This window comes from Cricetulus griseus, chromosome 4 (genome assembly GCF_003668045.3).
Source record: "Cricetulus griseus strain 17A/GY chromosome 4, alternate assembly CriGri-PICRH-1.0, whole genome shotgun sequence".
In the NCBI taxonomy this organism is placed as follows: Eukaryota; Metazoa; Chordata; class Mammalia; order Rodentia; family Cricetidae; genus Cricetulus; species Cricetulus griseus.
In genome coordinates this window covers 183,435,180-183,451,353 of record NC_048597.1, presented here as the reverse complement: position 1 = coordinate 183,451,353, position 16,174 = coordinate 183,435,180, and the positions used below count along the sequence as shown (strand labels likewise).

The 16,174-nt window shown below is 38.9% G+C and overlaps 1 protein-coding gene across 8 annotated transcripts in view; it reads left to right on the top strand.

The window, feature by feature from the left end:
• The window catches only part of Tcf12 (transcription factor 12), a 251,544-nt gene that overhangs the window by 146,834 nt on the left and 88,536 nt on the right, over positions 1-16,174 (top strand). For all 8 annotated transcript variants that reach the window (XM_035443796.1, XM_027411205.2, XM_027411206.2 and 5 more), the window contains one exon: positions 14,797-14,861. In XM_035443796.1, coding sequence (XP_035299687.1) covers positions 14,797-14,861 — 65 coding nt within the window. The remainder of the gene's footprint in view (positions 1-14,796; positions 14,862-16,174) is intronic.

The window sequence follows — 16,174 nt, the reverse complement described above, 5'->3', positions numbered from 1 at the left end:
GGCTTGTTCATTCTTCTTATTGTGCTTTATATACACATTTTAAGAATAGTTTTTTCCCTAAGATGAGAACAAAATAGTTAACATCACATGTCTCTATACACTGCTCATTAGCATCAATCCTCCTCTATACCTAATGAGGGTGGTCTGTACATCCTTTTCCTATATAGAAAAACAGTCAGACTATACTGAAAATAATTTGGAACAAAAGCCCAGGTGATCTCCTGCAACATTTTCACTGCACAATTGGAAAAGGAGAATAAGCAGGTTTGCATTCAAATCTATGTATCCTGTTGACTTATATTGCAGAATCTGTAACTCTATTAAAATTATTTTATACTGTCTTTTATGTCTTTGCTTCTTTTCATGTAATCCTGCCACCTTGTGTACGTGTTAATCGTTCTGCTCATTCTAGTTTCTGAACTAATGCTACTTGTTGCTATATACACAAGATGGTTGTGTGTTTTTTGGGGGGTGTGTCTTAGGGTTTCTATTGCTGTGAAGAGACACTATGACTCTGGCAGATCTTATAAAGGAAACTACTTAATTGAGGTGGCAGTTTACAGTTTGAGAGGTTGAGTCCATTATCATCATGGAGGGACATGGCGCTGTGGAGGCAGACATGATGCTGGAAAAGTAGCTGACAGTCCTATATCTTGCATGCAACATGAAGTTGACTGAGACAGTGGGAGGAGGTATCCTGAGCATAGGAAACCTCAAAGCCCACCCCCACATTAACATACTTCCTACCACAAGGCCATACTCTCTCCAAGAAAACCACACCTCCTAAGAGTACCACTCCCTATGAGATGATGGGGACCAATTACATTCAAAGAACGATAGGGTGTGCACGTACCCATTCATCAGTGCTAAGGAATGCAGAAGTGTTTAGGTTTTAGTAAATTTTTATAAAAGAAAGACAATAAAAATCACCACATTGGGGCTGGGCGTTGGTGGCGCACACCTTAATCCCAGCACTCGGGAGGCAGAGGCAGGCAGATCTCTGTGAGTTTGAGGCCAGCCTGGTCTCCAGAGTGAGTGCCAGGATAGGCTTCAAAGCTACACAGAGAAACCCTGTCTCAAACCCCCCCCCAAAAAAAAAAAATCACCACATTGGCTAGGTGTGGTGGTATACTCCTTTAATCCCAGCATTCAGGAGGCAGAGGCTAGCCTGGTTGATATACAGAGCTAGTTTCAAGTCAACCAAGCTACAGTGTGAGACCCTGTCAAAAGAACTTAAAACCTCAGGAAGTACCCAGAAAGTCCCTTTAAATTCTTTTCCTACAATTTATTTTTCTCCTGTAATTGACTTTTTCCTCAGGTACCAATATTTACGATACTTACTTATTTTAATCAATGAATTTTGTTGAAAAGTAATTAAGGGACTTGGTCTATAGTAGCCCCATTGATATGGTGCTCACTCACCTAACCTGCATGCAACAGGCTCTAGGTTTGATTCCTAATGTCGTATACATGAGTTATGGTAATGTCCACTTGTGATCAAGCATTCAGGATGTTTGGATCAGAGGATCCAAAGTTTAAGGCCATCCATCCTAGGTTACATAAAACCCTGTCAGGAAGAAAAGTAATAAAAATTTGAGTACCCTTTGTTTTGTGTACCACTGTTCTAAACATTTTATATGCTAGTACATTTTATCATTGGCAAAACAATGAGGAGACTGTTTTTATTCCCAGCTCATAATTGCAGCAGCTAAGGAATAGAGAGTTTCCATCATATAAAAATCTGATATAGAGTTGGAATTTAAAATGGAGCTAGTCTAGGTCTGGTGTCTGTTCTGAACATTGTGTGTCTCCTCATTATCTGGTTCCTTTCTGCCTCCTTCCTGTCCTTCAAAAAATACTACACTCAGATATACTATTTTCACATTTGTTTGAATAGCCATTTATATGGCTATTTTATATGTAACCCAGGCTGGTCTCAAATGCATGATCCCCATGCATCTATTTAGCCAGTGCTGAAATTACAGACAGGTACCACCACACCTTTTTGTTTTGTAGAGACAGGTTTTTTTGTTTTTTTGTTTTTTTTTCTATGTAATCCTGGCTGTCCTGGAACTCACTCTGTAGATCAGGCTGGTCTCCAACTCAGAGATACTACTACTTCTGCCTCCTGAGTGCTGGGATTAAAGGTGTACGCCACCTGGCTACCACCACACTCTGTGTGTGTGTGTGTGTGTGTGTGTGTGTGTGTGTGTGTGTGTGTGTGTGTGTGTGTGTGTGTGTGTGTGTGTGCGCGCGTGTGCGTGTGCGTGTGCGTGTGTGAGAGAGATTTCTTGGAGCTATATGTAACAGGTGGTTGTGAGCCACCTGACAGGGATGCTGGCAATTAAATTCCTGTTGTCTGGAAGATCTGCAAGTGTTCTTAACCACCAGTGAGTCTTTCCAACCCTTTACCACACTCATTTATTTAGCCATTTCAGTGGTATGTAAACTTATTTTGTCAAATGTCTCGAGATTTTGAGAAATTGAAATTAGTTTTTACTTATTTTCAGTTTGCACAGTTAGCATGGCAGTAAGTTATAATACTTGGTGAAATTGAATGTGGCATATGTTATCCTCAGAGTTCTTGTCCTATAGCAGCACCTCTATTTAATGTGTAGCAGACCATAAAAGGGATTTAATGCTTTATTCTGGGCTTTCTCCTTCTGTTTCAACAGAATAGGATGGTCCTCTTTTGATGGCTCTGATACAGTGTTTTCTTTGTGTTTTTCTATGGTATTCAAAGTGTGCTACGTTTCTGTGTTCTATAGATGGAGGGTGTTAAACCTGAGTGAGAAAATACATGAACATGCAGAGCTTTTCTTTGAGAATACAGTGAAGTCTTGGTGGTTTGGGTTATTTTTTTTTAAGCAACTTATTAATGGGTGGGCAAAGCTGATTCCCCAGAACTGGAGTTATAGGTGGGTGTACATTGCCATGGTGGTACTGGAAACTGAACCCAGGTCCTCTGCAAGTGCAGCCAGTGCTGTTATCTGTTGAACCATCTCTCCAGGCCTAGTGGTTTAGGTTATATTGACACAGTTTGCCATACTTAGTGCACCATTTTTGCAGATATGATAGGGTATGTAGAATAGGCACTTGATGCTCTGCTTGCATGCTCCAGTTTTATAAGTGCTTATCATCCAAGTCCTTCATTTCTTAACATCTTGTTCTTCCCTTCTATTGCATGAAGTACTGACATTTACGTCACACAAGGTGAGTGTTTAATTGATATGGTTATCGATGGAGCTTAGGTCCAATTAAATAGAAAGCATTGCAGTTCAAATTTGCTGTACTAAGCAGGGAGGAAAACTGAGGGCTAGAGAAACTCAGTACCTTGCTCATGCCACACAGCTAGTGCAGCAGAGACTTTCAACTCTTGCTACACTGCTTATGACCAGATAATGATGAGTGGTAGCAATCACATTCGGTTCTTTTTCTTCTACTTCAGTTCTCACTGACAAAAGAATTTACTAATTAGCAGTCGCTTATTGTCCACTGTTTTACAACTTAATTCTTTATGCTGTTTTTCTCCCATGTGATTATATAATATGGATAAAACCTTGGAATAGAATCTGTCCCTGGCACACAAATAAAAGTCTAGAATTCAAGACCAGTGTGCCCTGAACAAGTAGTATCTGCCTTTTGATTCCTGGGTGCCAAAAAAATCAGACTTATGTACTCATCTTGCCTGGTAAGATCGTGGTCTAATTAAAACACCAAAATACAGAAAATTTGAGAATATTACTGAACAAGCAATACTGACTTAATATTCTGTTCACTTTATAATACAAGACATTTCTGAGAAGATCATTGGTAATGATTTGATAGGAAGAGTCATTCTACAGGAAGGAGGGGATAAGTGCTTGCCTGTCAAGATATGCTAACACCAGAAAGTAGATGCTTTCGAGAATTTGCTCTGTTTTCTGCCTCCAGCCAAGTTATTTGTTGATAAACTGTTAGTTTGCTTTGTATTTCTTTCTTGATTTTTGGGTTGTGAGGGCCCAGCCATCTTTCCAGCCCCTTATTTATTTCTTATTTTGTGGATATGGGTAAGATGCTTGGTAACTTTAATTTACTTAATCACATTAAAGCCACCAATTAAAATACTTTAAGATACAAATGCTATTTCATTATTTCAACAAATCACACATTTATGACACTTTCTCCTGAAATATAGCCAAAAGACAAAGTCTTAATCCTCTAATCTGTTGGACTGCTACAAAAATGAAGCTTTTCTTGAATAAATTTAGACACATGGTTGAACAGAGACATCAAGTGAGAAAGCACATGTGAGTTTTGTAAAGGGACAGTGACATTGCCCCATGAGCAGTGCATAACACAGAACTTAAAGATTACAGTTAGTGGGCTGGGAAGATAGCTCCATGGTAGAGAGGGATGAGGGTGAGCAGAAAAGGCAGTTATTCAGTAAAACATTTTAGAGAAGTGAGGTTTAAGGTTTACTGCCACAATTAATGAGCACCTTTTTATCTTTCCTATGTGTGAGCCATTGGAACATAAGATAATCCACAATTTTGATAAATAACAAAATTTGCTAGTTTGTCTCAGTGCCGATTTCTTATTGTCAGCCTACCTCACCTTTCTGTCCATGACTAAAGGCAAATCGTTGTATATAAAGCTGCTGCTCCTTACCTGTTTAATAAGACTGAATTTGTAAGTCTGATGGAGGAAGAGACAGCGGGAATAATAGAACCAGAGCATCCTGGATGACTTCATATTGGGGTTAAAAGTCACAAGAAAAGCGGGTGGTGGTGGTGGTGGTGGAGGAGGAGGAGGAGGAAGAGGCTGTTTCAGGGGCAGCTGTGGTGGCTGCGGCTGTGGTGGCTGTGGAGCATGCCTTTGATCACAGCACTCAAGAGGCAGGTGTAGGTGTATCTCTGTGAGTTCAAGGCCAGCCTGGTCTACAAAGCTTCACAGAGACCTTGTCTCGAAAAAACATAACAAGTCACAAGAAGCTATGTCTAAGGAACTTTCAAAATTCACTCCATCTTGGCTAAGAAGTTGTTTGTAGTTTTGATACCTGTCACAGCAAGTTGGTATGTGCTTGTTAAAACAGTAACTACACCTGGGTCTTTGCTAATCACTGCCCTCTGTAGGGATCCTTTTTGTTTATCTGAACTCATTTGACTTAACCATTTGCTTTGCTGCAGCCTCCTCTGTAGTTAGCTGTGTGAGTAATTTGACTTGGAATGAACAAAAGGAGGGCACAGAGAGCCCAGCAGCTGTGCTGTTGTTGGCACTAGGTGTTTAAGGATCTTCATTGTAGCCAATGGTGTGCCTGGCACAAATGCTCACCAATAATACTTAAAAACAAATTGTTGTGAAGAAAATATGTAGACATTTTAAAGTGCTTCTCATTTTCTTAAAAAGAAACTGTAAAGCTCCTTTCTTTAAGTTTGAGCAAGTTGCTACCCAAATGAGGTCTGTTGTTTTAATGGTAGATAGCATTGGATTTTAGCTTTTGTTTTCAGACAAGAATTTCCAAGTACTTTATAACTGTCAATTAAGCTGGGCATTTCTCTGGGAGGTATATTTACGGAGTTGATTTTCCTAATGGAATGAATGAAGTCATTGTTGGTAAATGACTTGTATCTTAGTTCACCTAGTAAAAGAGAAGCAAGATTCAAAAGACTAATTTAATAATGAGATTTAATAATCTGATAATAATTAATAATCAGGCTGGGTGTATGGCTCAGTAATAGAGCACTTAGCTAGCAGTTTTAGAGCCCTCTGGTAGAATCCCTAGTGCTGCTGAGAGTGTGTTTTGCTTTGCTTGGATTTTATTTCTTAGGTCATGTTCAGTTATACTCAGTTGTATTATACAATTGCTCACTTTGTAAGACAGAAGCTTATGCTTCTTCAGATAGTTAATAAGAGTCGTATTACATGGAATTGGCAGTAAGGTTCACCCATAGGAGTGGAAGAGCAGCCAGCCTCTCCATGCATGTTAGGAAAATGACTTTTATATGTACCCAAGGAGAAAGGGGTAGTTTGCTTAGAAGACTGTCATCAAATTAAGAGTCATCTCCAAATGTTTGGATTTGCATGTGTCAGTATTTCATATTGTTTCTCTGAAAAGCAAATATAGGAAAAGCTTAACATGATTTATGCATTAAGATATTTAAGTTTGATCATAGTAATGTCATTAGAAGTAATTTTTTGGTTGTGAGCCTAGACTATAATGGCTGAGCCATCTCTCCAGCCCAGAAGTAAATTTTTAAATACACAAAGAATCTTTTTTTTTTCTAGGCTAAGATTTTTATCAGAGTACTAGTGTGTGTGTGTGTGTGTGTGTGTGTGTGTGTGTGTGTGTGTGTGTGTGTGTTTTAACTACTCTTAGAACATGGAAGGATTTATGTGCTGGTGAATTTAAATTTGTGATTTCGAATCAGTATAACATAAAAATGAACAGAAATCATACTAGCTTTTACAATACATACTAGCTTTCACAAATAGGGAAACATTCTAGTTTGTGTCTGTACTTAAGTTGTTGTTTCTGGAATACTTACTACAATTAGTAAACCAGTTGGCTAGAAAATTTCAAGTATCCAGGAATTGCAGAAGTAACGACTGGGTTGTCTCTTCTCTAATACTGTTGTTGCTGGCTCTTTTTGGTTTTTCGAGACAGGTTTTTTCTGTGGCTTTGGAGACTGTCCTGGAACTAGCTCCTGTAGACCAGGCTGGTCTCGAACTCACGGAGATCCACCTGCCTCTGCCTCCCGAGTGCTGGGATTAAAGGGTGTGCCCACCATTGCTGGCTCTTTTGTTGTCAGCACATTTTCCACTCAAGTAAGAGGAGACACCGTGAGGGTGTGGCAGAGCAGGCTTCTGCAGCCAAAGATGAACATGTACAGGAGGAAAGCTTCCTGTCCTATCTCACAGCGACCATCTGAAGATGGAGGTTTTTGGCCTGCCTGGTCCTACAGCTGTTTTGCCCCAAATAAACACACAGATGCTATATTAATTATTAAACTGTTTCTATTAATCTATGTATTGCCAGGAGGCTGTGGCTTACCTGTAATCTGGCATGTTACTCTTGGGCATCATGGTGTCTCTTAGAGGCTTCTCTCTGCCTCCTCTCCCTTCCTTCTCCTGGTCTGGTAGCCCCGCCTATTCTTCCTGCTTGGCTACTGACCAAACAGTGTTTTATTCATCAACCAATAAGACAAGCATATATACAGAAGGACATCCCTCATCAACCATCAGCTGCTTTGATCACCTACTTCTTGGTTGTCAGGGTTTCTAGTAGGAAGAGTACAGCTGGCAGCAGTGCCTTGCAGTGAAGTGAAGCACCTCATACATAGTTTTGGGCCCAGAGTAGCTAGTCAGCAAGTTCATATCATCAAGCCCACATCAGTCCCAAGACCCTGAGAGTAAAGGTGAGAAGTAGAAGGGTGTTTTAGAAGGGATTGCTGGTCAGTAAGGATGCCAAGCCTCCTTGGGATGAGTCTGCTCTAGTCTCTACCACCCTCTGTTGAAGTTTGTTAAAAGGGGCCTGAGTTCAAAGCAGCTGTGGATTTCAAAGCATAGTGGCTGGGACTCTGTTACTCTTCATTAAGTAGGAGTTCTGTATGATGTATTCTCAGGGTTTCCACAGTAGTTATTTTTTGTTTGTTGTTTTGGAGACAGGGTCTCTCCTGAGCTCTGTAGAATAGGCTGGCCTGGAATTCACAAAGATTCATATACCTCTGCTTCTGCCTCCTCTGTGCTGGGATTAAGGCCATGTCCCACCAGATCTGGCTTCTAAATTTCTTTGCAATGGGTTTTGCTTTGCTTTGGCGTTGAACTTCCTCAGTCTCTCTGAAGCGCTGGAATTACATGCATGTTACAACCTACCAGCTTTAACTGTTTGACATTTATACATACAAAGCAAATTTTTGCATTGGTCACAGAAATAGCTCCCCCCCCCTTTCCATAATGCAACTTCTCATCCTGTCCAGTTTAATTCATTTTTAAAGATTAGGGAACAGACCTAGGAAACTAAGATGGAAATAAACATTTTTTTTCTACAGGTAATTGAAACAAGAGTAGCATCATCATGTATTTTGTGACAATGATAACATAGCGATTACTTGTGAGACTAGCATAGCTGACCATATTGGAATCATACAATGGTAGTCAGACTTTTGAAATTGTGACAAAATACCTCATAAGCAACTTAAAGGAGGAAGGGTTTACTTAGCCTCTCAGTTTCAGAGATTGGTTGGCTTCTTTACTACAGGCCTGAGACAAGGCTGACCATCATGGCAGGAAGTTTATTATAGAACAAAGCAACTTGCAATGACGGGTATGAGTGGGAAGCAGAAAAGAAAAGGGAGGAACCTAAGACCAGTTATAACTATTAGGTGCATACTTCTATGGACCCAGACATCACAACTAGGCCCCTCTCCCATTGTTTCACTCCCAGTAGTCTACCAAATTCATCAGATGATGACAGAGCCTTCATGACAGGATCACTCTAGAATGTTCCCCTCTAAATTCTGATCCTGGTGAGGACCAAGCTCTCATGACGTATCCAAACCACAACACACAGACAAATCTCATGTTCTTTAGATTTTGCTGCCAATTGTTAGAACAGGTGCTTAGAGTTTTTGAAGTCCTGAGTAATCCCCAGTGCATGTGTGAACACACAGACCATTTTACTATTAAACCATGACCTACTCATTAGTGAATTGCTCTTCATCACATGACACATGCCTCATAGAATAAAGCTCTCCCGAGTTTGTATCTAGATCAGCAGTTCTCAATCTGTGGGTTACAGCCCCTTTGGGGGTCGCATATCAGATACTTATATTATGATTCATAACAGTAGAAAAATATAGTTATGAAGTAGCAATGAAATAATTTTATGGTTGATGGTCCCTACAAGATGAGGAACTCTATTAAAGGGTTACAACATTAGGGAAATTAAGAACCACTGATCTATGTTATCAGTGGTCTTTTAATTGGCCTAACTGTACTTGGTTCTTGCTGTATATTTTTCACATAGGAGTCACTATATTTTTATTTTTTATTTATTTTGGGTTTTTGAGAAAGTTTCATAGCCCTGGCTGTCCTGGAACTCACACTGTTAAACCAAGCTGGCCTTAAATTTAAAGAGATCCACCTGCCTCTCCGTCCAAAGTGCTGGGATTAAAGGAGTGTACCACCACTGCCCAGATGTGTCGTACTATTTTAAGATAATGAACAATAATGTTTTTCTCAAACTGCTAAAATCAGATAGTTACTTTTATAGAAAAGGGTGTACCAGGATCCTCAAGCAAACAAATGTGAGAAATAAAACAGAGCTTTCTGTAAAGATTTATAGCTGTGGACTAGGTGGAGATTTCTTAAACTGTATGCATATCAAAAAATGCTAGGCAAGTGGAAGAAAACTGACAAAGTAGACTATATTAAAATGAAAGATTTCTGTTTTTCAAGAGACTCCATTATTTCCATGAATTCAAGGAAACTAGCCTTACTTCTGGTTCCTTGTTATACAATAGCTCTGTAAGTCTTAAAGCACAAACACCTCCTTCCAGGTCTCCTCAGTAGGCAGAGATACCCAAATTTTTACCTGGATTTCAAATTCTTTGCTTGCTTCCTTTTGACTTTAGCAGTGTTTATATGATTTGGAAGCTAGAGAACAGATCACCAGTGACCCTCTTTTAATGACACATTTAGACTAGGTAGCCTCTAAAGTCGTTGTTCTTCTCTGTCTTAAATGATGATGAAGCCACCTAATTACTTTCTTTAAAAAACTAACAAAAAAAACTAAACTCAACTCTTTCTATGCAATAGAGAAGGGAATGTCTGAGTATTTGGTTTTCAGCACATGGGAGTCTCCAGGACATGTTGGATTTTCCCTGTATATCTCTAGTCTTGCATTTTATTTGTGTGTTTGGCATGAATCACTGTGTTTCCCTTTTATTCTTAAGACTACTTGTTCTTACAGGGTGGGACAGCATTAATCAGTATCTAAATGAAAACCAAATTGAAGATTCTAGAACTATGTGTTGGGCAACATACAATGTAAATTTGCAAGACTACGATTTTTGGAAGATTACTTGCCCAAAGAGCTATATTGTTCTCAAACTAACTACCCCAAAGTGCTGCCTTCTGTGTTTCATCTTCATATTCTCGTGGGAATGGAGTCAGCAGCTCCAGGTGCCTGTCTCCTCTCATACCACTCAAAGTTCCTTTGAAGACTCCTCCCATGGTACCTATCCCCTGCAGAGTCTGCCTCCTTGTAGGGCTGCTTCAAGCCACTTTTGTGAATTGAAAGTGCAAATGATTGCCATATTCTGGATGTAGACTATGTTTTTAACTTGTGATGTTAAAAAAAAGTCGTGTACATTATAAACGGTGTCTAACAAAAACAGCAGCGCTTATAGGACTTGTTCCCCCTTCAAAGTGGATTGTAGCATTTTCTATAAGTTGGCTTTAACAGTACTGTTTTTCATTTTTCAGTGAATTGTAGCATTTTCATAACAACATTAAGAACCTCATAATCCACTGTTTCTCAGAGTCACTAGCTCATGAATGTTTGGAGGATCCATCTAATATGTTTTCATAGGATAGTGTACTCTATGGGCTCTTGTATTTAGATACTTGGTGCTCAGATAGTGGCACTGTTTTGGGAGGCTATAGAATCTTCAGGAAATAGAGCCATCCTGGCAGATAGAAGTGGCAAAGCCTTGACAGATACACCACCCTAGGTTCCAGTTTGGCCTCTGCTTCTGGATCTCTGGAGCAGGTACTGGTTGATGCCTTACACTTCAACCACTACTGACAGAGCAATGCTAGCTCTTTTGCCTTCCCCACCATTCTGTACTGCATCCACAACAACTAGAGACCAGAAGGATCCTTCCCCTGAAGTTGCTTGGGTCAGGAATTTGTCACAGCAACAAGAACAGTAACTCCAGTACAAACCCAGGCTCCTCTGTGGAACAGAGTATTTGCGATAGGGCTGTACCACACTACCACCCGAGATCCACCTACATCTGTACCTCCTGAGGGCTGGAGTTAGAGCATGCACCATCATACCCAGTTCCAAACTTTTTTTTTAAGGAAAGAAAAGTTTATAAACCTTTTATTTTTACGTGAATGGATGTTCTGTCTATATGTGTGCCTGTACACATGTGTGTGTTGGATGTCCTGGGACTGGAGTTACAAACAGTTGTGAGCTGCCATGTGGGTGCTGGGAATTGAACCCAGATCCTCTGGAAGAGCAACCAGTTCTCTTAACCACTTAGCCATCTCTTAAAGCCCTGCTCCCCAGCTCCAAACTTTTAAGTCCTTAGAAAAATAACTAGTTCCACATGGTGAAAAATGAAATGAAAGCATACTTATATTTAAAATTCTTATTTGAATAAATATTTTCACAACAAGCTATTTGCTGTATTGAAAGAGACCTGTAATGTGATGTGTAATACTTTTATCCCTTGTTAATTTTCATCCCCTCTGAATTGAATGTATCTGTGAAAGTAAGATAGTTTAGGAATATTTATAGGCAGAGTTTTAAAAATTAAATATTTGAATTTTTATTATTTTGGTTGTGATCAGTGCACCCATGCCACCATTGCACATATGGAGGTCAGAGGACAATTTGGTGGACTTGGTTGTCTCCTTCCCTCTTACATAGGTTCTGGGCATCAAGCTCAGGTCATTTGGCTTGTATGGCAAGTAGCCTTACCTGCTAAGCCGTCTCACTGGGTCAATTTTATGTGTTTCTGAATTATCTCAATGTCATCCTCCCTATAAATCACTAGGATCTGAAGAACTTTCTTGATGTTCAAGCTAATAGCCACATTCGATTGTTCCCTTTTCTACTTTGACTTTTTAATTTCTTACTAGTACATTTGAGTATGAAGCACAATAAAGTTTATGTTGTTGGTTTGCTTTGAAGTCTTCCAAAGCTTGCTTTTAATTGACAAATAATTGTGTTTATGGCTTGTAATTTATTATGTGTTGTAAGTGATTGTATCAACTTTGTCTACTGATTACTGATGTTTTAGGAAAAGGAATTTCTATGATAGAAAGGGTTTGGTAAGTATTTCAGCAATGAAGTTGCTATTATTCTGTGTTAAGTGACTGTCTGCACAGGTGTAGTGACTCTTTACAGTGCCAACATAGTCTCCCAATTCTTTCTTGACAAGTTTGTGAAGTCTGAGCTTGTTTACAATGACAACCACATTTATCATCATCATCATCATCATCATCATCATCATCATCATCTTCTTCATCATGTATAGTCTTCTGCCTGCATGCCAGCAGAGGGCACCAGATCTCATTCAAGGTGGTTGTGAGCCACTGTGTGGTTTCCGAGAATTGAACTCAGGACCTCTGGAAGAGCAGTCAGTGCTCTTAATCGCTGAGCCATCTCTCCAGCCCCAGCAGCCATTTCTTAAAGATAAGAACTATGAAAGATTTTTAATATCTCACAAACTAACGTATCCTGATTTTTTTTAAATGCCTATAAATGTAGGTGTAAACTCTCTTTTATTTTGGCCCACTGACCTCTACAGGTCATTCTGAGTTTCTATGTCTCCCATCTTCTTGCTTCAGGAGGGTTTCTAGTCCATTAATTTCATATACATATTTTTCAAATTAAAATTCTTTGTGAAAAATGCTAATGATGAGTCTGTAGCTGGTTGTGCTGGTGTACATCTTTAGTCACAGCACTCAAGAAGCAGAGGCAAGAGGATCTCTTGAGTTTAAGGCCAGCCAATGAACTCCAGGACAGCCAGGACAACACAGAGAGGACCCTCCCTGCTCCCCTGCTCCCAGAAGAATGTAATTGTGAGTCATAGTGCATGCCTGTAGTCAAGGCATCATTGGGAGACTGAAACAGAAGTTTTACCATGGTCTTGAGGCCAGCCTGGCTCTGCAGCCAAAACCCCATCTCAAAAAAGAAAAGGGGAGGGGGGACAAAGGGTGAGAATGTGAAGCAAGTAGACCACATTTATTATCAGTCTTTTTTTCCATTCTAAATTTATGTTTTTGTGTATTGCCTCTACTTCACCAGAAATATGTACTGTGTCCCAGTAGCCTACAAGCTCAGAGATCCTATCCTTGGCATTTTAGTAATAGCTAGACTTAATGCTACATTCCTGTGTATCTACAGTATTATTAGATGGTACGTTTAGAGTTGTCCAACTTGAACTACTTGTGTATCTGATCTTTGTGTAAACTTTTAAAATTAACAGATTGTCCGGTTTATTCAGCCACATGCTAATAACTCAATGTATAGCATGTAATTATAGTAAAGTTCATATAATCTCTAAGTCTTTTGGGTAAATTCTCATCATATTTAATTATATGGTGACTTTTTACTTTGAAATGAAGGAAAACATCTTGTTATTGTTTTTCCTTCCATTTTTATACCATCATCAAATTGTGTTATCTTTGCTGAGGTCTTAAGCAGTATGTTGTTGTGATGAACTATATTGTATTTGCAATTTTGTTTTACTGAATACACTTAAACTATTAAGAACAAATGAGTGGGTGCCAGAGAGATTAAGTGCATGGCTGCCCTTCCAGAGTACCAGGGTTTGATTCATAGCAGCTATGTGGAGTCTCAAAACTATCTATTAACTTCAGTTCCTGGGGATCCAGCACCCTCTCTGGACTACAGGCACTTGTGTGGTACACAGACATACATACAAATTATTCATAAAATAAAATGAAATAGAAGATGTAGAAAAGAAAGGAAGTCTGAACGTTCTTTTCACAAACTAGTACAGTGGCTGGAGAGATGGTCAGTGGGTGAGATGTCTGTGTATTCTATCCCCAGCACCCACATCAAAGTTAGGCATGCCCGTAATGTGGTAGGGTAATGGAGGTGACAAGAGCGTCTCAGGATCACTGGACAGCCAGCCTATCCAAAACAGAAAGCTCCATGTTCAATGACAGACTCTCAGTAAGTAAGCTGGAGAGCAAATGGTATCTGACATTAGCCTTTGGTCAGCACACTTGTACAGACAGATGGGTTCATCCACACACATAGGTGCACTCGTGTATATACAGTAAGCACACACACACACACACACACTCAAATGATGCACACACATAGACATAAAAATTGCAGCTGTTAGTGCTGTGAGGTACCTAGTGTCCATCCCTCAAGAACTGCTCCTGTGCTTGGCTGGCCACCTTCTGAAATGTGACTATGTCCCAAAAGGAATTCTGAAGCAGAATTCGTACTGCCAGACTGCAGTGAAGAGTAGGGCAGTGCCTTTGGAACTAAGTGTAACCTGTAACTGGTCACTTCTGCCATGTGTACAACCTGGAAAAAGCTGAGTATTAAGATGTGCGCGAGTATTTGTTCATGGCTCTCTGTCCACAAAATTGTAAACTTTTATATTATTTTATCTCAAAATCAGAATATTATATGAAAATGCAGATTTCCAAAGGGTATGCACCATATAATTCCGTCTTTTTCAATGTATTCAAAGTGTATTGATTGTGTATGAATGTCCATCCATTCACAAAACTGTACATGAGACAACAGCTTTGTAATAAACTGCATGCATGGATGTTGTTTACTCAGCTCTGTCTGTACTGTTATCATTTGTGAGAGAAAGAAAAATGTCCAGTTTGAAGTAAATATGTGTGAATATCTTGTGAGTTATGTTGTTCACTATTTCAATGTCAATTCTTTATTCTCCTGACAATATTTTCAATGATTTCACATTGATGATCAAGTATTTACTGAGAGTAGAATGAATAGTTTTGAAGCTGAACTAATTGTCCACCAATGAAGTTTTTAACACAAACTTGTTTTCTTGGTTTTAATAGGAAAAACATCAGAAAGAGGCTCATTTTCCCTGTACAGCAGAGACTCTGGATTATCAGGCTGTCAGGTAAGTTTAGTAAGACTTATACTTGTGTAATGATAAAGAAAATAGACATTTATCCACATAATTTCACCATTGTGTATTCATACAGTTTTTCAGAATCAAACCATTGGTCAATTTTAGTTTTACTGGAAGCACTGATAGATCATTGTGCAATTGAGTTTTTAATTGATCCAGCACAGAGGATTATGCCATTTTTAATTAATAACAGGCACAGTCCCTTTTAAACTACCTATTAATAACTAAACTAAAATTCTTTAAACAGTATGATAGTTTTTCTCTTTATACTTATACAAATATTTATTTACACAGCTTAAGTAATTTTTCAGGACCTTAAAAGATAGCAGTGCTAGTTTCCCCCACCCCCCAAAGTTTAAGACTTTATCTAAGTTCATTATTAAGTTCTTAAGAACAAAAGCTTTAAAAACCTCAGTTAACTCATTGCTGCTTATATTTAGGCATTTATATTTTAAAATATTGAGAGTAAGAATATTAAGAAAATGTAAATGACAAATGTGTGTACACCTATTGAGAATTTAAAAATAAATGAAGCACAAAAAATGTATAGAGTTCGAAATAAGTTTATATTAATAAAGATTTGAAGATACTAAGTAGGTGCTAGAGAGATGACTCAGCCATTAAGAGCACTGTCTGCTCTTGTAGAGATACCTGGTTTGGTTTCCAGGACCTGCATAACAGCGCACATCTAACACCCTCTTCTGGCCTCTGTGGGCACCAGGCACTCAAGTGGTACACAAACATATATGCAGATGAATACCTGATGCGTATTAAAAATAAAAACAAAATTTGAAGACGTTTTCCTCAGCAATTGACACAATAACAATACAAAATCTTAATAATAAAGCTAAATTAATTTGGCCTTATTTGTACTTACAGACCTCTACATCCAACAATTTAAGAATGTAAATCTCTTTCAAGGGTACATGTTAATTACAATCAAAAGATATGAATAGTATTCCAGCGCATAAAATCAGTGTTAACAAAGTACAAAGGGTGGAAAATGTAGAGAGCGTGAACATAGAAGCCAACATGAAATCATTTAACCATACGTGTTAAATAGCCATTTTGAGTCCCACAAGGTGGAAAGGAGAAAGCCAACTCTGAAGGGTTGTTCTCTGACCTTCATGCGCTCACATGCCACCTACATATAGGCACAAACACAAATAATAATAGTGTCTTAATTAGGGTTTCTATTGCTGTGAAGAGGCACCATGACCAAGAAAACTCTTATAAAGAAAAACATTTTGGCTTACAGTTTCAGAGATTTAGTCCATTATCATCATGGTGGAAACCATGAC